The sequence below is a fragment of the Piliocolobus tephrosceles genome, chromosome 9 (genome assembly GCF_002776525.5).
Source record: "Piliocolobus tephrosceles isolate RC106 chromosome 9, ASM277652v3, whole genome shotgun sequence".
Classification (NCBI taxonomy): Eukaryota; Metazoa; Chordata; class Mammalia; order Primates; family Cercopithecidae; genus Piliocolobus; species Piliocolobus tephrosceles.
Genome location: NC_045442.1, coordinates 76430425 through 76455123, shown reverse-complemented (window position 1 = coordinate 76455123; position 24699 = coordinate 76430425). Strand labels below are relative to the sequence as shown.

General features: G+C 50.9%; 1 protein-coding gene across 11 annotated transcripts in view; it reads right to left on the bottom strand.

Moving 5' to 3' along the window:
• Positions 1-5059: 5059 nt before the first annotated feature.
• Positions 5060-24699, bottom strand: part of TSPAN14 (tetraspanin 14) — a 65553-nt gene continuing 45913 nt past the window's right edge. For 10 of the 11 annotated variants that reach the window (XM_023204797.2, XM_023204796.2, XM_026455765.1 and 7 more), the window contains 7 exons: positions 22332-22382; positions 19809-19955; positions 18031-18201; positions 14862-14987; positions 13563-13607; positions 11312-11431; positions 5060-9729 (listed from right to left, as the gene is read on the bottom strand). In XM_023204797.2, the coding sequence (XP_023060565.1) occupies positions 9658-9729; positions 11312-11431; positions 13563-13607; positions 14862-14987; positions 18031-18201; positions 19809-19955; positions 22332-22382 (732 nt within the window). In that variant the 3' untranslated portion in view covers positions 5060-9657. The remainder of the gene's footprint in view (positions 9730-11311; positions 11432-13562; positions 13608-14861; positions 14988-18030; positions 18202-19808; positions 19956-22331; positions 22383-24699) is intronic. The other variant, XM_023204800.2, reaches the window with a different exon arrangement.

Sequence of the window (24699 nt, the reverse complement as noted above, 5' to 3'; positions counted from 1 at the left end):
AAAAAAAAAAAAAAAAATTAATTAATTAAAAAAAAAAAAAAAAGAAATTCTGCCTCAGTCTCCAGAGTAGCTGGGACTACAGGCTCCCGCCACTAATCCCGGCTAATTTTTTGTATTTCTAGTAGAGACGGGGTTTCACTGTGTTAGCCAGGCTGGTCTTGATTTCCTGACCTCGTGATCCGCCCACCTTGGCCTCCCAAAATGTTGGGATTACAGGCGTGAGCCACCGCGCCTGGCTAAATAAACATTTTTCAAAGCCTCCCAAGTGTAGGTGATGTTTGTTCTAGTGGTTAGTCTATTCTGGCTCCATCCTTCTGTAACCACCCAAGGACTGGTTAAAACAGTTTGTTGGGCCCCATCCCAGTTTCTGGTCCCACAGGCCTGAAGGAAGGGGCATACAATTTGCATTTTTATTTATGTATTTATTGAGACGGAGTTTCGCTCTTGTTGCCTAGGCTGGAGTATTACACTCCAGGCGCAATCTCAGCTCACTGCAACCTCTGCCTCCTGGGTTCAAGTGATTCTCCTGCTTCGGTCTCCCGAGTAGCTGGGATTACAGGCGCCCACCACCATGCCCGGGTAATTTTTTGTATTTTTAGTAAAGACAGGATTTCACTACGTTGGCCAGGCTGGTCTCAAACTCCTGACCTCAGGTGACCCACCCGCCTTGGCTGCCCAAAATACTGGGATTACAGGCGCGAGCCACCGCACCTGGCCTGAATTTGCATTTTTAACAAGTGCTGGGGTTAGTGCTGCAGCTGCTGCTGGTCTGGGGTGATGCTGTGGCTGCTGGCCTTGTGAACCACTGCCCAAGCGCGTAGCTGCAGTGTGGGAGTTACTATCCCATTTTGCTGAGGAAATGGTACCCAGTTCCTGGCCGTCATGGGCACTGTGCTGCCTTCCTGCTATGCCTCGTCAGTGCCTGCCCACATCGTTGCTCACTGATCATGGCCTGCGAGTGAGTGTCATCAGAGGGAGGGAGAAGAGTTCCTAGAGTGGAAACCCTGGGCTGTAAGCCTGGCTCTGCCACCTCCCAGCTGTCTGGCAGCAGGCAAGTTCCTTAGTCTGAGTCTGTTTCCTCTGATGTAAAAGGGGAAAAGGGTGTTCGTTTGCTCGCCACCCCCATCAGCCTGGCAGCTTTGTGCTCACAGTAGATTTTCTATGAGGACCTCTCACTGATGCACTTGAGTGGCAGAGACTTGGGACTAAAGGAGGACTTCTGGCCCCAGATGCCCCAGTGCCAGCCTCACCCCTGAGGGCCACAGTGAACACCCACATGTCTCACCGCCTCCAAGGCAGCTGACACCTCTCCTGGAACAGGCTTGCAGGGGGAACGGGGAATTGTACAGGGAAACAAAAACTCAGACTACTATCACAAATTTTAAATGCACACCTTTTCTAGTTATGAGAATTGTGTTGCAAAGAGGAAGGAGTGGAGAGTTTACCAGCCAGGGGTGGAGGACCCCAACACCACAGTTTCTTAGAACATTCATTGCAGGTTCTCTTTTCATACTACCAAAGTCCTCCCACCCCATCCCCCACCAACCACAGCTTCCAGGAATCACTGAGATTCACAGAGAAGGGAAGTAAACACAAGAACACAGTTATGTTGAAAAGATACTTGAATGCACATGTTGCAAACAAGGCGAGTCCCAGGAATCATTCTGAAGAAAAAGACAGAATGACACTGAAATCCATCATGATGGTTATCCCAGGGAGTAAAGCCTTAAAGATCTCCTTGTCAGATGAGACTTTTAGAATAGACCCGACATTCTGTTGACTTAGAGGAGCTGATGTCATCCTCAGAGCCCAGGTGATACATACATTCCCCGATTTGGCCACAGAGTGGATGGCAGTACTCTCAGCTGAGATGGGAATAGGCGGCAGGGCAGTTTTGGGTGTGGGTGGAATTAGGGGTTGGACAAAGAGAAGCAAAATTCAGCGGTTTTGGATGCAGCCACTGAGGTGTCTGCAGGAGTGGATGGAGAGGCAGAGCTAACAAGCATTTGAGGACACTCAGGCTCTCTGGGTAGCAGACATGGCCTGAGTGATCCATTTACTACTGAGAGGGCAGCGAGTGCCCTGGGCTGCCTCCCAGAGTGGCTGGCCCTTACCTAGGGCACCTGGCGGATGCTCTAACCCCTCAGGATTCACTTTTCACCATGAGATACTGACTCCTTTAAATTTCTGCCTGCATCCTATTTTTAAAATGGCTCTGTTGGATGGACAAGTGTTGGAAGGAAATTTGGAAAAAGAAACAAGAGATTCTGGTTGTCTTCAGTGGAAAACTATGCACTGGGGCCGGGCATGGTGGCTGATGCCTGTAATCCCACCAGTTTGGGAGGCCGAGGCAGATGGATCACGAGGTCAGGAGTACGAGACAAACCTAGCCAACACAGTGAAAACCTGTATCTACTAAAAATACAAAAATTAGCCAGGCATGGTGGCACGTGCCTGTAATCCCAGCTATTTGGGAGGCTGAGTCAGGAGAATCACCTGAACCCGGGAGGCAGAGGTTGTAGTGAGCCAAGATTGCACCACTGCACTCCCGCCTGGGTGACAAGACGGAAACTCTGTCTCAAAAAAAAAAGAAAAAAGAAAACTATGCATTGCTTAGGGCGCATCCTTCCAGTTATCTGATTCTAGACTTTCATTGCCTTTGAGCTATTTTTACAACTAAGTTGTAGAGTTAATGCAAAATAATTCTTGTCTATGGATGTGCATATAATATATACGAATGAGGTTCAATTGACCTTTCTCCTCCACAAAAAAAACCCAGCCAGTTTCAACATTCCTTTACTCCATATAGATTTATGGTTCATTGTGATTTCTCTTTTGAACTGGCTGTTAATCTTAGCAGCACTCTCAATTACTGAGTTAAATAAAATATTTGGCATATGTACATGTAATATTTATGAGTCATGCCTTTTTTAAAAAAATTATCTTTAACAGAAGGCACAGGAAGGACCACTACCTCTCAGAGATGGAAAGGCTTGCCATGATCCACGCAGCACAAAGCCCACCCCCAACCATATCATCCCAGACAGGAAGGGTGTAGCCTGGGCTTGCATACCTCCAAGGACAGGGTGCTCAGTCCCTCCTAGAGGCCACTTCACGTCTTCCCATATTGGATCACAGCTCTGACTTTAAAAGACAGAACAAATACAAATCTAAAACTAGAAGAAAACACTATGGTCCTTACTGCTGACAGCTGAGTACTTGGGCCTAAATCAGCATCTACACACACGGCCTGCAACCCTGGGTTCCGTGCAAAGGCAGTGTGACTGAAATGGCTGCAGGGGGAGGGGGGAGAGAGGACAACACAGGCTCGCAGCAACACTTCCACTGCCTCAGAACAAAACCCTGGATTTCCTGACCTTCCAGCAGTCCGTGTGTATTTTCAAAGACCTGGTTTTTCCCAGGGCACCAGGGCAAGCCGAGCAAGGCCCACACACGCTAGTCTCACACATGTCCCCCAGCACCACCCCCAGGTTCCCAGCCCTGCCGAGCTATCCTCACGAAGACAGACACCCTCCCTTGTAGGAGGTGTGGAGGAGCACCCAGTCCCACTCTGAGGCCTCAGGTAAGTCCCAGCACATCCCAGGGCCTCTGTTCTCTTTATGAGTGGGACTAGATAGGGTCCACCAACTGTCCAAACATGATGTCCTGCTGTCTTCAGAGCGCATTATCCCCAGCGTTGATGTTCACAATAATGCCCTTTCTCCCCGTGGACCATCCCTCCTGGGCCCCAGGCCTCTGTGGCCTACTTGCCCCTTGGCTGGTGATGGCCACTCTGCTGCTTCTGGGGGCTCCTGGGCAACTTTGGCTGTGCTGGTTTCTGGTAGGATCTGCGCTCCAGGCAAGAAGCAACCCCCTAGCTTACCTCCCCACCTCTATGGCAAAGAAAGCAAACAGACCTTGAACTCTAAATGCTGGCTGAGGCTTGCCGCAGACCTCGAAGCCTTGTTCCTAAAGGGACAGGGAAGTGGACCGTTTCATTTCAGCATGGTTCAGTCTAAGCTGTCTGACATGCGACCCAGGCAGCTTTTTCATAGGGACTGGCAGCCACAGATAAAATCCCCCAATCATTAAAGCTATGTGAGCAATAATTCAGGGGATGTATACTAAATAATGTGGATCTTTGTTAGATGCTTTACCCATCTCAACTCATTTAATCCTTGAAACCACCTCACAGAAGAGGAGGTTTTGCCACCCTACACCCACACACACCAGCAATGGTCAGGCAGCAACAGGCACACCCCAGCCCTGAGCACCTACTCATTAAAATGCGATCCCACCTCCCAGAACTCCTCTAAAAACATGTTTTTTTTCTTATACACCATAAGAAGTAATTCCAACAACAAAACACTGTACTTTTTTTTTCTAAGTCCTTGTAAGTGCAAAACCCTGCAAACAACTATAATGCCCATCTTCAGAAGCACGATGGCAATAGTTGGCAGCATCCCCAGCCTTCGTCCCCCTCCTAGAGGATGCTGCATTTCACAGCCACATGGTTTCAGTGGGATGATGAAGCATGAGGAAGCGGGGCTCCCTTCCCTTGCTGGCTTCACCACCACACCACCCCCATCAGGGGGAGGCTTGGGGTTTTCTGTAGTAGACTCCTTCCCTCCACCATAGATGAAGGGGACGCTGTGGAAGGCAGAGCAGAGAGAAAAGGAAACAAGATCCTGCTGACGTCACTGAGCCACTTGGATCAACCCAACCCTGAAACTCACCCCACCTTTGGACTTTCCAGTTTCGGGAGCCAAAACCTCCCCTCATTGTTTAGGCCAGTTTGAATTGGGTTTTCTATTACCTGCGACTGTAAATGGACTCCTCTGGTACAAAGGCAAGGCCCATCTGCTCTTGGCACACTCCTACAACTGATGGCGTGACTGTGAAAACGCACTGTGGATCAGTATATTAAGTAACATTTATAAAATACTATGTAAAATGATTCCATGGGTGTGATGACCCAAGTATATGGATGGATATTTTCAGGAAGGATTCCTAATACTAGCTACCTCTGGGGAACAGAAGACATACTTTCACTTTTCGCTTTACATTCTCCTATGTTTAGATTTTTATTTAAGTGTACTTTTTAAAAAGACTAGATTAAAAGTTGTTTGAGGTGTCAAAATTATAGTCCAAGGTGATAATTTATTCTGGTATTTTTTTTTTTTTTTTTTAATTTTTTGAGATGAAGTCTCCTCTGTCACCCAGGCTGGAATGCAGTGGCTCGATCTTGGCTCCCTGCAACCTCCGCCTCCCAGGTTCAGGCGATTCTCCTGCCTCAGCCTCCCAAGCAGCTGGGACTACAGGTGCACAACACCACACCCGACTAATTTTTGTATTTTTAGCAGAAACTGGATGTCACCATGTTGTTCAGGCTGGTCTCGAACTCCTGGCCTCAAGTGATCTGCCTGCCTCAGCCTCCCAAAGTGCTGGGATTACAGGCATCAGTCACTGCACCTGGCCAGTTCTGGTAGTTATTAAACCACGCATTGGAAGCCCCTGCTGGAATATAAGATGTAGAGCACAGAAAGAAAGCCGAGTGAAGAAAGAATTGTTTTGGACCCTTGTAAGGAATCCTCACGTCCTCCTTCTCCAAAGCTGGGCTCCCTGAAGTTGGCAATTTCATCAAAACAGTAGGTACTTAAAAGTACCCTTAACTTTTTCTTCCAAAGTAACGCAGTAGCCCCAAGTTCTACAATGCCCACTTCGTGTTGTCCTGAGGCACCCTGGAGACGTCAAAAGCATTTGAGAATGGACATGCTTTTTTTTTTTTTAAGACAGAGTCTCGCTCTGTCACCCAGGCTGGAGTGCAGTGGCACGATCTCGGCTCACTGCAAGCTCTACCTCCCGGGTTCACACCATTCTCCTGTCTCAGTCTCCCAAGTAGCTGGGACTATAGGTCTACAGGTGCCTGCCACTACGCCCAGCTAATTTTTTGTCTTTTTAGTAGAAACGGGGTTTCACCGTGTTAGCCAGGATGGTGATCGTGCCTTTAATGCAGCCTTGAACAGGAATGGCCAAGCCTTGCCAACTTGATAAGGAACTAAAAAGGCTCTAAAGGTGTATGGTTCCCCAGATTTCTGGAGGGCATCCAGATGAATGAGAACAGGGCTGCAGGTGGTCACCTGCAGCATTCTCCTGGGCACAATGACAGACACAGGGAAGTGTCTCTACCAAGATCCATCATGGGGGACAGGTTCCCATAGTCCCAGACACACAACCTAAAAACTGTGGACAAACACCCGTATAACCCTAGAGCTGGAAAGGCCCACCCATGAAGGTCATTCAGCACTCCACCCCACACCCCCAGCCAGCACAGCTGAAAGCTCTGGATCAGTGGGTGACAGGCTGATGCATCTGACATTTGGGCAGAGACCTTCCCATGACAGCAGGATGCCTCAGGTGCCGGGGCCACTGCTGCCTCCCTCCATTCTCTGCAGTCTACGTTCCTCTGAGACTGCTGGCTGAGAAGCCATCAGGTGGGTTCCCTGATGAGACTGAGACCCTCTCAGCTCTGCTGGGAGCCTTCCAACACTGCAGCCACCTACACTCACATGCGTGCCCGTCACCTCCCCAGTGGCCTCTGCATGGAATCTCCCGGAGAAATTCCATGTTCCAGGAAGGTTCTGCATCCATTAATTTTCATTGTTATTCATGGGGAAACCCAGTGCCAGGCTTCTTGTGGACCATGCAGATGGTTTTTCAGCCCAGCCCACAGCCCTGCCCTGTGGGAAGTGGGATTCCCTGGAGGCCGGTGAGGACAGCTGCAGCAGAGTCCTCAGCAGACGGATGGGAGAGGCCAGAGAACTGGCGAGCCCGGGCCTCTGAAGCAGAGAAGCAGAGGACGTTCAGGAGGTGCAGTGTCTGGTGCTAGAGGCCGAAGGCCAGGGTTGACAACTGGGATAAGCAGCTTTCAGCTACGTGGGGCATGGTGGGTGGTGGAAATAAAGAGGTACAGACAGCCCAGATAAGAAGCTGCCTGGGAAAGAAAGGAGGGAGCCATAGGGCCTAGGCAAGTTTTTAGGATGAGGAAAAGAAGGCCAGCAACAGGAAGAAGGGACAGGAAAAATAACGTGACAAGATCCTGAGGGGGTGGGCCAGGGTTGGGGAGGGGGTACAGGAAGGACCCCAAAGCTTTAAAGTGAGCATGTGCATGGTGGGGTAAGGAGAGGGTGCCAGTGCCACAGCTGGCCTCCAACCAGGGAAGACAGGGATTCAGGACAGGCCAGTGCTGAGTGAGGAGTGCACAGGAGGCCTATCCTGTGCCTCTGTGCAGAGAGCCAATGCTGGGTGGAGACTGCCAGTGCCTGGCTCTCATCCTTCCTTTCTTCCCATTCCTCATCCAACTATTCAGAGTCACATGATACGGCTGAGAACGGCCAGAAGGGTCTATAGTTGAAAGACAAACCCAACTCTGCAAGTCACACCGAGACTTCATCCTGAACCAGGTCTACAGGAATAGACGGGCCAGGCCTGCAGGAGCCTTCCAAGAGCTCTGGCAGGGAGGGTCTGCGGCCACCCACTCCCCCAGGGAAGGCTGGATCAGAGGCATCTAGTGAGGCAGGCACCACCACCAACCCCCTTCAGAGAGGCCGGCACACCCAGGACACACAGTTCGTGCAGCGGCAGTGCCCAGGCTTCAATCCCGTGTCCCCACTTGAACTCAGTGTCCCCAAGCTCTTTTGCCTGGATCAATAAATAGTATCGCCCAGGGGTGGACAGAAATAACCTAAAACAATGTTTCCTCTAGACTGAAAGTACTGCCATACAGCATCTTAAAAAAAAAAAAAAGCACTCAATGAAATGTAAGTCAGATTGTGCTGATAATGGGCTGCCTCTACCATCCACCCTTCTGTAAGGTCTACATACCCTAGCCCTTGGTTCCTCTGACAGCTGCGTTTACCACTGAGATGCTTAGCAACATCTTGATAGTGACCCCAAACAAAAACGACCAAAACAACAGCATTAATATAAAGATATATTCCATAAAAGAGTTTGGCAGTCAAAGAGAAGCATCACACTTCCGAAAAACACAAGCATTCTTCTTCTCCTAGTCTACAGAGAATTGTAAAAAACAAACAAACAAAAAACCCAGGAAAAAAAAGGATAATATCATCATCAACAAACAGCCACCAGTATACACCACACTAGAATGTACACTCCGGCAAGTAACTGAAGGTTGCACTCGATCCCTGAACGACGAGAAGTGGTCCGAGCTATGGCAAAGCGTTAGAAAGTAGCCCAGCTAGACAAATGCCCCAGCTATCCCCAGGGGAATTATTCAGTACTTAAGAAGACTTCATTTCCAAGAGCAGGCCCCAGAAAAGCCCTGACAGGAAGGGTGGACCAGTGACCACCGACATCCGGTCACCAGAAACAAAACGCCCGGACCTTCTGAGCAGCTGCAGCCTGGGGTTGTGGCTCGGCATGGGGCGTGGTTGCAGAACGGCTGTCTCCAGAGAGAAGCAAATGGCAGGTCAGCCAGCCCTGGGTACGCAGCCACAAGAGGAGCCCTGGCCAACTGTTTCAGGCTAGCCATCTTGAGCTGGGGCTCCCTGGGCTTGCAGTGGGGAGGGTCAGGATTCAAGTTCTGGGTGACAATTTCAGTAGCACCAAGACCAGAAGACAGTGAGGCCACGCTGGGGAGTGGGGGAGTGCTTGTATGTGGGATACATGGAGGGAGGCTGCAGTATGTGGAGGGGAAGGAGAGGCTGTTGTGGGCTGGTTCTTAAGACACTCGAGGGGACTCAAAAGGGTTGGCTCCAGCCGTGGACACTATGTAAGGCTGCTCAGAGGAGAATGCTGGAGGAGAGGAAGAGGAAGTGAAATGGTGTGAGAACATTCTTACCCCTATAAATAAACTATTTACACACTTTAAGAAAAGGAGAGCCGGCTCTCAGTGAAGAACCATGCCCACCACCCCACCGGCGCCATCAGGGCTTAATGCTGTCAAGACCAGAGGCAGTTCTGGCACCGGGAGAAGAGCTGGTGGACACAGGGGGGCAGTGGACAAGGCACTCCCGTGGCACCAGTCCACGCACTGGCTCAGGCTTACTTCACTTGAACATGGCTGAGGATCCTGCAAACAACCCCTGATGTGTGCATGCCCCCGCAGACCGCGCTGGCACTCAGAGGCCCAGCGGGGCCATATCTGCCTCCCTAGTTAGGCCCCTGTGCTGCTTGGCTTGATGGAGAGAGATGCCTTGTCCATGCCTGTGGGTCCCTCTACCCATGGCCCACCCACAGATGTGGCTGACCGAAAGCAGATGTCTGGATGCCAGTGGAGAGGGGACCAGGGTGTCCTGCAGACGTGCTTGAGCTGCAGGGGGACTGAGTCAATCCCTCCTGGCAGCCACAGGAGCCCTCTCTGTCTTTCAGAGTCACCACTCCCACATAAAGACACATTCTCTGTCTCTGGATAGACTCCAGAGGGATACAGTCACAAGTCTGGGCAGGTAACAAGGGGGCCCCTTGGTCTTCAGCACCAGCAAGCAGAAACAGAGAGGTCACGTCACGCTGAGGCTGAAGATGGGGAGCTGGCTCTTGGGGTGTCCGCTCCTCTCCCTCTGGACTTAGGGCTGATGGCAGAGAAAGGCTCTAGCTTCCCGGTGTGGCTCAGCTCGGCTCCCTCAACTCTGCTCCTTAGAAGTGATGGCCGGCCTTCACCGCCTCGATGTCCGAGATCAGGGTCCTTGCCAGGAAGATGCCAAATATCTGAAACCAACACCAGCAGAGTCAGTGACCATTGCTGGGGCCCAAAGGCAGAGGGCAGGGAGCGGAAGGTGAGGTTGGGAGCTCCCATTGCACGCCTCTCCTCACGCCCTCCCGCTGCAACTGAGGATGCAGAGATAGCACCGTGGAGCCAGTGGCACAGCACAGCTACTCCTCCCACAAAAAGGGGTTCTGGGGTCTAGTCTGTTATATCCCCAGAGCCTAGAAGAGGCAAACCACAGGCAGCACAAGCAAAAGAGACACTCTGCCCTGCCTCCAACATGATTAAGTGCGTCACAAGCCATGGGGCAGGACATGCCTATCCCTGGGTTAAACCAAAAATAACAGGGTCACCCTGACTGTTTCTGATTCCCAAAATAATAAATCTTGAGTGTTTCCTGTAAACGTCGATTCCACAAAAAGACCAAGGCCACCCCCAATTTCGGCTGTGCTAATGTCTGAAGGTTCATCCCAACCCTGGTGAGTGGGAAATCGTGAGAGAAGACTGATGTTCTTCTAACGTGAACAGACGAACATGAACTTCGTGACCTCTGGAAATGGCTTTTTTTTCCCCTTTAAATTCTTGTGTGGTTCTAATTTGACTAGTCGGTCCTTCTGAAGTCTGATTCTTCCCTTGCCCATTTTGCAAATAACTTTTTTCTTTCCTTTTCCAGTTGCTTCCTCCTATTTCTTAGTCTTCCTTGAAGGAGGAAGGCATGTGTGGGTGGCTGGTGGCCCTGGGTCCACCTCAGTCACCCTCTTCAAGGCAAGAACAGAGTCAAACACTTTATAAATGGTGTTATTTTCCACACAAGAACTGCATCAGTGGACCCAGAAGCTGCAGCTTCTTGGAAGCCCTGAACAGCACTGGGAAGACTCCTGGTTTCTCTGATCACTGAATTCTTGACTTTCTCTGCCACTTCTTCTCCTGGCAGTCACCGACCAGCCCAGTCACTCCAAGCCTCACTGCCCGCTCAGCCACCAACATCCTCCCACGTGTGAAACCTGATTCAAATGAACAAGCACAGCCTGGGAGGGGAAAGGATGCCACAAATGGCAGCTGGCCTCAGAGGATGTCTCATGGACAGGGAAGATACCTGACAATCCCAGCCTAGGGACCAGACACAGGAGGAGAGGTCCCGGGGCGAGTGCACACACCTGAGCCTCAGGCCACCCTCAGGCCCCAGGTGACCAAGAGTTTAGCCTCCCCATCTGCAGCACTTGATGGCTCACCCCGAGCACACTCCTGACCCACCTCCAGACAGGCAGTGACCCTTCTGCAGCCCACCGAGCCCTCTGGAGAGGGCTGCCAAGAGGACCTGTGCAGGGCCACAAGCCCCTCCCAGCCTGCCCCCGCCCAGAGGGCGCCCCTATAGGTAGTAGCATTTATGGAAGCCACCATTCTTCTCCCCAATACGTTTACACACATACACTCTCTCAGCGTTGGACATCCAGTTGAATCCCTTTTTTTATTCTGCAAATCCCTTAATACCATACCCAAGCTGGACTCATGCACTCTATGTTAAGGGCCCAACCTCACATGAAAAAAGGCCACCTGCCAATCCTACAGGCTCCCGGGACACACCTGCAGCAGCGAGATGGCGATGAAGATGCCAGCCACAATGTAAATGTTCCGCGGGAGCCAGCTTTCCAGCGCCTGGATGCAGCCTTTCGTGAAGATGGACTCGTCCCACTTGCTCTTCAGCTGCAGGAAAACACCACAGGAGCCTGAGCCTTTGGCACGCACAATGTCCCCACCCTGATGCCCTAGCGAACTCCGGCAAGGAGCAGTGCAAAGCAGGGTGGGAACGAGGGATCCAGGAGGCAGGCAAGGACTCTCCAGGAGATGCTTGTCGGCTCCTCCCAGCCTCTGCCCCTCGCTGGGCACCGTGCCATCGCACCACCTGTCTGACCAAAGGCTCCCTGGCTGTTTCCCTTCAGGTCTCCAGAGATTTCAAGACCAACTTTCTCAAGATTCCCTTCCCCAGTGTCCACATCTGGAGAAAGAGAAGGGACTTGAAGGCTTGGAGAAGGATGTGCTTTAAAGGGAGAGAAACCTGGAAAAGGGGGTCCAGAGTCTCCTAAGAAGAGAAGAAGGGTGCTTCTCAGAGCGGGCATCCCACTGGTAAGCTTGGCTCCAGGAGACAGAGCCAGCAGGCAACAGTCACCAGCCAACCGGCTCCCTCCAGTGCTGACCCCGGTGGGGTATCAGTAACCATCCCAGCACACACCCCAGCCCTGCCCACCCCACACAGGGCAATCAGCCCCAGCCCCCTCACACCTATCAGCTCCCTCCATGGCAACACAATGGAGCATTAGTCCCTACCTTTAGAGGTGTTAGGGGCTAAACTGTGTCTTCAAAATCTATACACTGAAGTCCTAACCCCCAGGACCTCAGAACGTGATTGTATTTGGAGACGGGATCTTTACAGAGGTAATTATGCTACAATGAGGCCATCAGGGTGCCCCCTAATCCAGTATGAAGAGCATCATGCTAAGAAGAGGAGATCAGGACACAGACATGCACAGAGGGGAGCCCACATGAGGACACAGGGAGAGGACAGCCACCTGCAGCCAGGAGAGAGGCCTGGAACAGACCCTTCCATCACAGCTCTCTAAAGGCACCCATCTTGCCAGCACCTTGATTTTGGACATCTAGCCTCCAAACTGTAAGAAAATAAATATCTGCTGTAGCTTAAATTTCTGTTTGTGGTATGTTGTGACAGCAGCCTTTGCAAATTAATGTAAGTGGCAAAACAACTCATAATTAGGGAAGCTGATGTTGATACAGGATCTTATCTTAGTCCATTCAGGTAACTATAATAAAATACTATAGATTATGTGGCTTATAAACAACAGAAATTTATTTCTCACAGTCCTGGGGGCTGGAAAGTTCAAGATCAGGGCACTGGCAAATTTGGTGTTGGATGAGGGCCCACTTTCTGGTTCATGGATGGTCCCCTTTCACTGTGTCTTCACACAGTGGAGTGACAAATAAGCTCTCTGGGCCTCTTTCATAAGGGCACTCATCCCACTCATAAGGACTATACCCTCATGACCCAATCCCCTTCCTAAGATCCCACCTCTTAATACCATCACATTGGGGCTTAAGTTCCAACATGTGAATTTTGGGGAAACACAAACATTCTGTTTACAGAAGTTTCTCCCTGTAAAATGCAGATCCCTAAAGAAGAACAGTTGCCCAGGCTATAGGGACACATCCCTTGTATGCACGATTAACAGGAGGGGTCTCTGCAGATTCCTCGAGACTCCTCCCTTTTAGAACAGCAGTCATTCATATCACCAAAAACCACTAGAACAAGGACTGGAGTGGGGTAGGGTCTTGCTTCTCTTTGCATCCAAGAGCACACTCCCTACAGCCTAAAGGAAGTCCTGGAGGACAGAGCCTCACCCCTGCCCCATGCCTGCCTCCCTCTTTGTCACCACTGCCTCCACACAGAGGCCAGACCAAGGTACACACACTCCTGCAGCTGTCCTCTTAATGAGAGACATCTTCTGGGATGCCAAGGAGCCTCCTAAAAATGCAGTCTTTGTCCCTCAAAACTTCCATCCCACCTCTTTAAATGCAGCAACTCCTAGTTGTTGGGACTGTGGCTCACAAGGCTTGGAATCACCATTACTGCCCCCAGGGGTCCTGCTGCCAGCTCAGGAAGCGGTGTGTGTGACCCTGTGCCCATGCTCAGCTTAGGTGGCATCAGGAGCTTCACTGCCCCGAGTTTCCCCACTTCAATTTGCACTTGTGTTAAATCAGGATGTTGAACCATAGGGAATGAAACCTACAGAACTCTTCAAGTTGTATACGCTAGAGCTCTCACCTGAATCCTGACATCATATCCACACTGTGTGTTCACAACTTTTTGCTGCAAGAAAAGTAGAAAAATTAGCTGCTTTTGGTGTCTCAAGAACCTAATGGTAAGAGGCTCTAGAAAAGACATGACCAAACACTAGCAAACATTTGTGCAAATTCCATTACAGCTCACATCCTTCAATCACGCCACCAACTAATCCTTCAGGCCAGGACAGAGTGGCAAACTTTCTCTGTGAAGGGCTAGACAGTGAATTATTTCAGACACATACTCAATTCTGCTTTTGTTGCATGAGAGCTGGCACTGACAATCTGTAAACAAACAGGAATGGCTGTACTTCAAGAAAACTTCATGGACACTGAAATTTGAATTTCATATAATTTTCATGTGCCCCCAAATATTATTCTTCTTTTGATTTATTTCCAACCATTTAAAAACATCTGAAAGCATTCTTAGCTCACAGGTCATGGAAAAATAACAGGCCAGATTTGGCCTGGGGGCCACAGTTTGCTAGGAGGTAACACCTATACTTGGAGGTAAGAATTATACATGCTAAAACCAACACTTACGAGACTGGTACATTTCACAGCGCAGTGGAGACCTCAGAAGAGCTGTGCAGTTTCAGCAAATCTGAGCCTCTCCTGGGCTGCAGAACTTGCCCATATAATAGTGGTGATGCCCTGCCTTCTCAAAGCCCATAACCCAGGACCAGGCTTTACATAACTGCACCGAGAGCTGGCAACATGCCCAGTTCTACTCAGACTCAGCTCAGGCAAAATTCACAGCTCCTTCACGGGTCACCCCAACAACACAGCTTCTGGAACCCAAGGACGTTGGCCTTGGATTGGGAATGCAAATAGGTATAGAAAGGACATGCCAGGTGCAGTGGCCCACACCTGTAATCCCAGCACTTTTGGAGGCTAAGATGGGCAGATCACCTTGAGCCCAGGAGTTGAAGACCCCATCTCTACAAAAAATACAAAAATTAGCCAGGAGTGGTGCTCAAGCCTGTGGTCCTATCTACTTGGGAAATTGAGGCCAGAGAATTGCTTGAGCCCGGGGAAATAATACTGTTTTCTCCTGCCTCACCCAGAACACCAAGGCCAGGGTGGGTCATGCAAGCAGTGTTCCTAGAATGTACACACATCGGATTTCAGAGCTGGGCAGCCTTGAGGAGGGCGTGGAGAGAGCACACCCGCTCCTCAGACGTCCATGAGAGAAAAGTACCCCAGAGCACTGGAGGAGTCGGGAAAGCTGCTGGGCTTCAGGAAGGGCGGGCTCCCTGTGTCCCGGCACAAGCTAACTCACCGCAGGATCTGGCACGCAGCAGGAGAAGGGGACCCCGCACTTCTCTCGGCTGTAGCTGGCACCGCTGCAATTGAAGTAGACGTTGAGATCCCAGTCTTCAGGGCCATATGCGCCACAGCACTGGTTCTGCAACCACAAAAGCCAGAACTGTTAGGGGCTCCAAGACAGGGCCATGGCTGCCCAGCATAGGGCAACATTCATGGTGATGCCAGGCTAAGTCTGCCGCCATCTACCATGCAGAGAAACCAGGGCCCGCCCCGCTACCCTCCATGTGCAGAGATGCTAAGCTGGCAACACAGGCAGCCCTTTTAGAAGAAAATAGCTGGGCTGTAGCCCAGGCCTGTAACCTCAGCGACTCGGGAGGTTGAGATGGGAGGATGGTTTGAGCCCAGGAGCTGGAAATAAATCTGGGCAACACAGCAAGACTGCACCCCCGCCCCCCCGCCCAGCAGGCAGGCAGGCAGGCAGGCAGGCAGGAAGGAAGGAGGGAGGCAGGGGAGGGAGGAAGGGAGAGAGGGAGGGAGAGAGGGAAGGAAAGAAAAGAGAGAGAGGAAGAGAGGAGAGAGAGAAAAAAGGGGAAAGAGAAAGAAATGAAGGAAAGAAAAAAAAAGAAAGGAGGGAGGGAGGATAAAAAAGGAAAGAGAGAGAGAGAGAACCTGCTCTTTTGATGTGTTAAAGAAAATAAAAACAACAAATAAAAAGGAAATGGCAGTGAAGGTATCTCCTGGCCACAGTGCCTCCTCTGTCTAACCCACATCGCTGGCTCAGTGGAGCCCTCTGGCCCCACTGCTGGGCACAACATACCCAGCCCAGGCCCTCCTTAGCAGGGAGCTTGCCCTTCTTCCCAGCCTCCTCAAAGGAGACTCCTCCTCCCAGTCTCCTCAGGGGATGGGAGAGTGGCCTCTCTCCTTTGAGGCCCCCTCGGCACCTTGGTGTGGTCCTTTACTTGCCACAAGAGAACACTTCCTAGTGTGCAGTGTTCTCCTCCCTGAGAAACTTGCAAGCGAATTCCCCTTTTCACCCCTTTACAAAAAACAGCTGCTGGCCGGGCGCGGTGGCTCAAGCCTGTAATCCCAGCACTTTGGGAGGCTGAGACAGGCAGATCACGAGGTCATGAGATCGAGACCATCCTGGCTAACACGGTGAAACCCCGTCTCTACTAAAAAATACAAAAAACTAGCCGGGCGAGGTGGTGGGCGCCTGTAGTCCCAGCTACTCTGGAGGCTGAGGCAGGAGAATGGCGGGAACCCAGGAGGCAGAGCTTGCAGTGAGCTGAGATCCGACGACTGCACTCCAGCCTGGGCAACAGAGCGAGACTCCGTCTCAAAAAAAAAAAATAGCTGCTAAGTGTCTGCTCCTCAGAAAAGAGGTCCAATGAGGATGAAAGGTAACACAATCAAAGCTCTGCCCCACACCTGGGGCCTCTGCCGTCCCCTTCCTATCATCTAGTGTGGCTACAAAGAAAATGCTTATTTGACTAAAAAATTTGTAAAAACCAAACACTGAAAGCATCATTGTGAAGTTGACAGTGTCTCTTCCCCTAAAAATTTTTTTTGCATTTGCCCTTACAGCTGACATGGTTATGGCAATAATCACAACAAATGATAACAGCGATTTCTGGTTGTTTTGTTTTGCTTACTTCTCAGGTAAAATCATCTCCCCCACACCTCCACTGCTCCACTTGCTTTAGTGATTACCCAAACTTTCACCCCAAGGAAGCTGTGTAATTTACTGAATCCCTCTCCTGGGAAGTTTTTTTTTATTATTATTAATTATTTTATTTATTTATTTTTTTGAGACAGAGTCTCGCTCTGTCGCCCAGGCTAGAGTGCAGTGGCGTGATTTCAGCTCACTACCAGCTCCGCCTCCCGCGTTCACGCCATTCTCCTGCCTCAGCCTCCAGAGTAGCTGGGACTACAGGCGCCCACCACCACGCCCCGCTAATTTTTTGTATTTTTAGTAGAGACGGGGTTTCACCAGGATGGTCGCGATCTCCTGACCTCGTGATCCACCCGCCTCAGCCTCCTAAAGTGCTGGGATTACAGGCATGAGCCACCACGCCCGGCCAGAAGTTTTACTTTTAAAAGAAAAAGAAGTCAATGGAGAAAACTACATTTTTAAGGCAATACAGGGACGAACCACAACCTAGCATAGTGACACCAGCAAGCCAAGGGTAGGTGAAAATGAAAAAAGGATGGTGGCACTAAACAGAAAAGAAAGGAGAGATATCAAAACATGGCTGGGGTTTGGTGACTTTCACAGACTAATACACATTAGTAATAACAATACAGACAGGGTCTTTGGTACCATAAATGGGTTTTGCTGGATCCCATAATACATGAAATAAAGGTGAACAAGTTTTGGTTAATAACGAGAGTGAATCATAGATTTTTAATGGTTTCTGATTTATTTTCTTCTCAAAAGCAAAGTGTTCCATATGAAACGTTCTTAAGGAAGCTGGGCTTTCCGTCAGCACACAGATCAAACAAGAGCCTTGCATTGCACAGGCTGACATGGCCAAGGAGTGGGTTCCTCCCCAGGTGGCTGGGACAGCTGTGTTCCAAGCCTTCAGGTGCAGCCACACATGAGAGGGATAAGAGGGATGGAGACCAGATGGAGTAAAGGCCACAGCCTGGGACTGCTTAGACAAACCCCTGGGCACATATTCCAGGGAGGTCACATTCTGCTAGATCTGACAAAGCTTCCTCCAGGCAGCCCTGGCTTCTTAAAAAGGAAGGGGAAAAGGTCCCGGGGAGGAAGGGGATAGGAATAGCCTCAGACGGTGAGTCATGAGAAGAAGCTACGCCTTACAGTATGCAGCGCCTAAGGAGGATTGCAGCTGGTGTGGCTATTGGGCAGGATTGGAAAGATCTGGGGCCGAAAGAGGAGGGCCAGGCACATGGGGGCGGGTGTTCTCGGGTGCAGCTGGATTTGCCTGTCTAATCCCAACGGGAAAGGGCTGGCCCACCGGGCAACCACAAGTCGGCAAAGTGGAACAGACCAGAGGCAGGGTGGCCTGTTCCACGGCCTCCCTGCTGTCTGCCAAGCTGCAGGCAGAAAACCCACAGAGGAGAGAAGGCCTGGTGCCCCTGGCTAGCCTCAGCTCCGGGCAGCACAGGCCACAGGGGGGGCGCATGCTCTATCGGGGGCCCAATGGGGAGGTGCTTACAGCTTTCTGAAGGGAGTCGATGAGGTTCTGCAGGTCGATATCGTCCCGGTAGGACTTGATGTTGCTCTCGAAGAACTCTCGGAATCGGTCCCTCACCCAGTCCTGGAACAGGAAGGCCAGCACCGCCACAGCCAGCTCCAGGAAGAAGATGAGCACGATGGTGCCACAGAACTGCAGGGGAAGGGGACGGGAGCAGGAGTCACCACCCCACCAGCCTGCACCCCCACACACATAACCCCACCTGACCCGGAACCACCATCCTTGGCAGAACGTGGGCTGTGCACCTGAGAGTCCCACACCGGGGCCCCGAGAATCCCACACTTGGTTAGCTGGGTGACTCTGGGCAATTTTGCTTCATCTGTAAAAAGGGGTTATTTATCCCTACCCATGTCACTGCATTGCTGTTAACAGTCACATGAGTAAAAAAGTGTGAGAAAACTCCAAGCCAATGTGTCAATCATTTGCTATGAAGCAGCCCTCCTCCCTGGACAAGGAGGAGACCCTATCACACGAACGAATGGCTGCCCTACCCCAGCTCTTCCACCTGGACCCTCCAGGGCAGCATCCTGGGGTATCGGCTCCTTTAGGACAGACACTGTGCCCAAGACACTATCTGACGACTCCCCCTACACACACAAACCCATTGAGTGCCTACATATCTGTCACCTCACTTTACGGATGAGAAAACTATGGCTATGTCACTAGGTACATAGCTTGCCTGAGGTCACATAGTTCATGCAGGACATGTGAGTTCCCTGCAGGGCTCTTTTCAATTCTGGAAGTGCCAATGTTATCTGTACCAACTCTGCATGAAAGTATATGATCATCAGCTGCATAAAGACCCCTCCAGAAGCTCTCAGCTGCCCCGGGCCACAAGGAGTGGTGGCATTCTGCAAGGGGCCAGTGCAGCCACAGGTCCATATCCCATCAGGGCAGACTCCCAGCCTGCAGTCTGTGCTCTCACAGACATTATCACTGGCCATACAAGACACTAAGCAGCTTGCCACAACCAGCAAATTTGGAGTAATCTTTCAAAGTAAGAAAAAGGAAACACACACGCACATGAGGCCTGCCAAAACGTAATCTCTGTTCACATAAAAGCAAGATGCTAAACACAGTTGTTAATGTTGTTGTTTTCCAGAGAAAAAATTAGGGGGGGAAAAAAAAGCCCATAGCTTTGCTTTTAAAATGATGTCCAGGAAAGAGAAAGCTTGATCTAATCAAGTCAACAAACAATACAGTGCAAAATATGATAATGTGTTTTCCCCACCAGGTATTATTTAACTGAATATATCTAAAAATGAATTGGTATCTAAATATAAAACTAAATTCTTAGTAATCTGCAGTTCTGCCAGGAAATTTGGGATTCTGACTTGTACATCCAATAGACTCACACATCCTTGGAGAAGGGAAATGATTTAAGGTTACTTGCAACATCTTTTGATCTTAGCCAGGAAGGGCAAAGGACAGTAGCAAACAATTCTTTTAAAACTTCTGAAAGAAGATAAAAGGCAAAGGAGCAGGGAGTAGAGCTGGCCTACAGGCAGCTGGCTCCTCCCACCAAGGGCTAAAAACCAGAGGGTACCTAATTCTCCTGTCGAGAGGAACCAGCTTCTCTAGACAGTAGGGTGCAAAGGGCTACCTCCTGCCCCCAGGCAGGAGCCTGGGGGAAGCTCCTAAGAGCTGCCACCTGCTCTGACCAGGTAAAATATAATCCTACCCAGCAGAGCCTGCACCCCATTCCATCCTATCCCACTCTTGTCTCTGTGGCCACTCACAAAGTTGAGCAGGCAGATATTCTCCCGCAGAGCCCCCACACAGCCGGCGAACCCCAGGGTGAACATCACCACGCCCACCATCAGGACCAGCACCACGGGGTCGATTCCATGCATCCGGGTCACTTTGGTGAGGTCGGACAGCACACCCTGAAAGAGACAGAGAAAGCAGGGCAGCATCGGCCCGGAAGGGGAGTCAAGGATGCCGCCCTGGGGGGTGCAGGTGGTACTGAAAATAGGGACTTGTCTCCCCAGGCTCAGTCCTCTTGTTAACAGCCAGACCAGAGTCCGGCCCCATCCATGCCCTTAGGGGTCCCTCTGACCAGCAGATCCTTGCCCACCTCAGGTCCCAGAAAGTGTTCCTGGCCTCCACCTACGCTGTGAGTTCCTCCTAGGCGGCCACCAGGCTTCTTTTGCAGCCTGTGGGGTGCCTATTCCAGGCCTGGAGGGAAATGGGGCTCTGTGGCCTGTGGTCAAACTGGTCAACCTGGTGGCTAACCTTGTTAGTCCCCTAATTTGGCACCTAATTAATGAGGAACACTACTCTTCTGAGATGAAAACAGCCTCAATATGAACACTCTTGTGGAAAACACGCCCAAGTGCAGGCCAAAGCAGTGCTGTCCATAGAAGTTTCTACACCAATGGAGGTGTTTTAGACTATACCCCCACTCTCTGGCCACAGGTGTTATGGAGCACTTGAAATGTGACTAATGAGACAGAAGGACTGAATTTTAATTTATATTCAATTTCAATTTAAATATAAACACAGTCACATAATGGGCAGAGCAGTTCCGTAGGGTTTGTAAAATGCCAAGGGGAAAGCTGAGCCCTGGAGATTGAGTCATGTAGCATGTTTGCAATTCTGTTTCTTAGATGATGGTTGAACTAAGGGACTGGAGAGACCACAGCCCCCCTTCCAGTCACTGATCTCTGTTACAGTTTAACTGCCTCTTTCATTGTTCTTTACTAACTCAGATCAGATATCATCTAAGACCCAGGAACAATTACATCTTCAGTGTGGAATGTTAAACATATCTTTCCTGAAAGAAAAAGACCGCCTCAACTAATCAGAACATTGTGACTAAGCATCAAGACATACATAGGTGTCTGGGCATGGCGGCTCACGTCTGTAATCTCAGCACTCTGGGAGGCCAACGAGGGCAGATCACTTGAGGCCAGGATCAAGACCTGCCTGGCCAACATGGCAAAACCCGATCTCTACTAAAAGATACAAAAATTAGCCAGGCATGGTGGCACATGCCTGTAATCTCAGCTATTCGGGAGGGTGAGGCACAAGAATCTCTTGAACCCGGGAGGCGGAGGTTGCAGTGAGCCAAGATTCAGTCACTGTGCTGAATCGGTCTGGGCAACAGAGCCTCTGCCTGGCTTTGTCTACATAAATGATCCCAAGCTCCTACACTTCGAACAGGAAGGCTGACTTCCATTCTTTGGAATTTGTGCTTCCTGGGTAGCCCTGTCCTCAACATGTGTGCTTGAATAAACTCTCTCTAAACTAGGTTCTGGCCTTTTTAATTATTTTAAATCGACAGATTTGCTCCACACTCAGGGCCACACCCGGTTAGGCGGCTGCAGTCCCAGGGGCAGCCACACGGTGGTGCTGTGAGGCACAGATTGAACCTGCTTCTGGGTCACCGGGGCACAAGGACATCGCACCCCAGCCCTTGCCCTTTCGGGGTTCACAGGTCACTTGGAAGTTGCCCAAACCGGAAGGTGGGCCTTATCCTGTTCGTAAGACCATGGCAGGAAAGCCTGCAGACCTAGGTTCTTCTGCCTCCTCCTGCTGGAAGCAAAGCGATGTTCCACTGAAGGAAGAAGGCCTGGGCCCAAGATGCTAGAGGAAACTTTAGTCCTGGCTCTTTCCGGCCAGGCCTGCTCCACCTTACTGCTTCCCTCCCTTTCCCCCTTCCCTCCCTGGCCCTTTTCAGCCCTCACCGCTTCCACAGAACCCCTGCCACGGGGCAATAAGCAGCAGCACAGCCCCACCCTGCCCATATCCAGTCTCATCCCGTTCCTGGAGCTGCAACTGCCCCATGTCCTTCCAGACAGTAGATGCCAGGTCTCCACTCCTCCCCTCTCCTCCTGAGGAGAGAGGGCACGTCACCCAGCCCCGCTCCCTGCTCTTTCCCATCCTGGAGGACAAGGGCTTCAACAATAAGCATGCCTGTGTTCAGGGACCTGCTCGCTTGCTCCCAGAGGCACATACAGGGTCTGGAAGTTGGGTTGCCCCAAGCCTGCTCTGGGCACAGCTGCAGACAAGAGCTGAGCTCTTCACATCCACAGGGCTCAAAACCCAACCAGCCCAGCCCAGCCCATGCCTCCAGCAGCCAACACTATCATGTGGGCAGAGTAGGCAAGAGTTGTGCGTGTAAAGATTAACAACTACACACCTTGACACTATACAAGAAATGCTTGTTGTCAGGGAACAGATTGGAGGAGGGAAAATGAAGTCCAACGAATCTGGTTTTGGCTGCCTGAAGCTCAGTGTCCTGTGATAGTTACACCTACCTTTTCGCTCCATGCCCACAGCCCGACTCCAAGGAAGACAACTCCAGCCAACTAAGTGGGGCAGAGGAAAGAGAGAGAGGGAAGGAAGTTAGGATGGAAACCAACACTGTGAACATGCTTCACAGAGCAAAGTCCACACTGCCAGGCAGAGCATGCTCCTAGCTCACATCCCACATAGCCCCTCAGGCCCTGCAGATGACAGATAACCTGAACCTACCTTCCTGAATGTCTGGACAAACTCCTTCAACCTCAGATGATCATATGCCCCAGGGAGGGAAGAGGAAAAGATCTCACAGCAGACTCCACCCTGGAGAGACTATGGGCCACAGATATCAGGCTGTGCCGTTTCTTCCCCTTTTTGCAACCCTGAACTCATTTCAGTGCGCTATCTGGTGTATACGAAGACATCACCCCTTGGGAGGGCTAGCGCCCAGGTCCCCTCAGAGGTTCCCAATGCACGATGAGGCTGCATAGGACCGGGCACCACTACACGGTAAGGATGGGGGGAAACAGAGCCCAGGATCTCTGCCACACACCCCAGCTCTCTAGCCCTGGAGATAAGACTCCAGGCACAGATAAGCAGCTATCCAGAGGCCCAGGCCAGGGCTGATCCTCCTCCCCACTGTATCTACACCGAGCAGGGGGTGCACCTGTGCTCAGGAAAGGCTGGGTTTTTAGCTAGAGAAAATAGGCCTGCTCTAAGCAATAAGCTCACCCCAGAGGAGAAGCACCCCCAAGCCCAACTTCCCACCTGCAGGACCCTATACCCCATGTGCACCACAACAAAAAGGGGCCCTCCCAAATACATGACACAGGTTCCTAAACCAGGGAGGGCTTTTCCACATAGAACAAAACACAACGTGGGCTCTGCTAATAAAGCTGCCTCCTATTTTTCTGTGACTACTTTATACCACACTGCCATTTCACTGCCATTTATCACCATCTCAGGATAAATAACAGGACCATGCTTCTCTATGACTACCAGTGATCTCAAGCCTTGAGCCACTTCTGCCTATTTTACTCAGTAACTAGCCCCAAGGGCGAGAATGGAAAGAAAGGGCTCAAGGAAAACCCCAGGAAGTCTTACCCAACCCTGAAAGTGATCTGTGATCCTCTTCTGGATCACAGATCACTTTCAGAAAATGCACAAATGCCCAGTATTTTGTATGAAATTTTAGAGGGTTCACAGCTTCCCACTGCTGGCTCCCACAATGGTCTGTGAACGCTAAGTGAAGAACCCCCACCAAGAACTAATCCCTCCATTTTACAAAAGCAGAGGCATTGAGGCCCAGGGAGGGCCAAAACCAAAGTGCCAGGCAGTGGGGAGAAGGGCTGAATCACAAGTCTCAGTTCATTCATTCACTCCTCACTCATTCATTCAACAAATATTTACGGAGTACATCCCGAGTGCCAGATACGATCTCAAGTACTAGATACAGCACCAAGCCAAGGGGGCAGAGCTCCCTGGGCTCATCCCTAGCCCTCGGTCCTCCCCATGAACTGACTAGCCGGGAAGGGTTTTCCTGATGGAATGCATGACCGCTTCGTTTCCCTCCCCAGGTGTCTTACACTGGCACGCCGAGCGAGCCTGCAGGCGACTGGTCACCACCTGCCGAATCCTGCAAGCTCCATCCCCACCCATCTTATTCAAGGCCCCCAGTCACCTGCCTCCCTCTTGCCAAAGCTGGAGGCCAAGACTTTTCCTTGTGGTATCTGACCTCAGTGGTCACAGCTGGTCATTCTCTCCTCCTCCAAGCACTCCACTGACACACTCTGCTTCGGGGACCCCAAGCATATGCCGACTGCCTTCCTCCCTGCTATTCCTCCTCCTCCTTCAGACCCCTCTAGACATTGGTGGGCGTCACTCACAGTCCTAGCTCCTTCACCCTGTCCTGAGCCCTCTCAATGATCTCATAATTCACAAGGCTTAAATACCATCTAAACACTGCTGACCAACATACCCAGATGTCCAGTCCTGGCCATGCCCCCGGTCAAATACCCTAATGTCTAGTTTACTTGTCCTCCAAAGACAGCTAATGATATTTCACTCTTATTCTGCCCCACTACGCAGCCTTGGTCCCCCGACCCCAACCCAACTCATGCAACTCTTCTCCGTCTCATTCAGTGGCACCACCTTCCACCCAGCAAGTGTAAGAGAGAAAACCCAGACCCTAGGCTTGGTGCCTTCTTCCTCTTTTGCTCCACACTCAACCCAGAGGACCCTCTGCTGGTTCTGCCTCCAAATACACGGTGCATTCAACCAGCTTTTCTCCAGAGTCTCTGCTCCCACCTGCCCCGGCTCAACCCATTCGGGTCTGGATCCCACAGGGGGCTCCTCACTGGTCCAAGCAACGAGACCGGTCCTTCA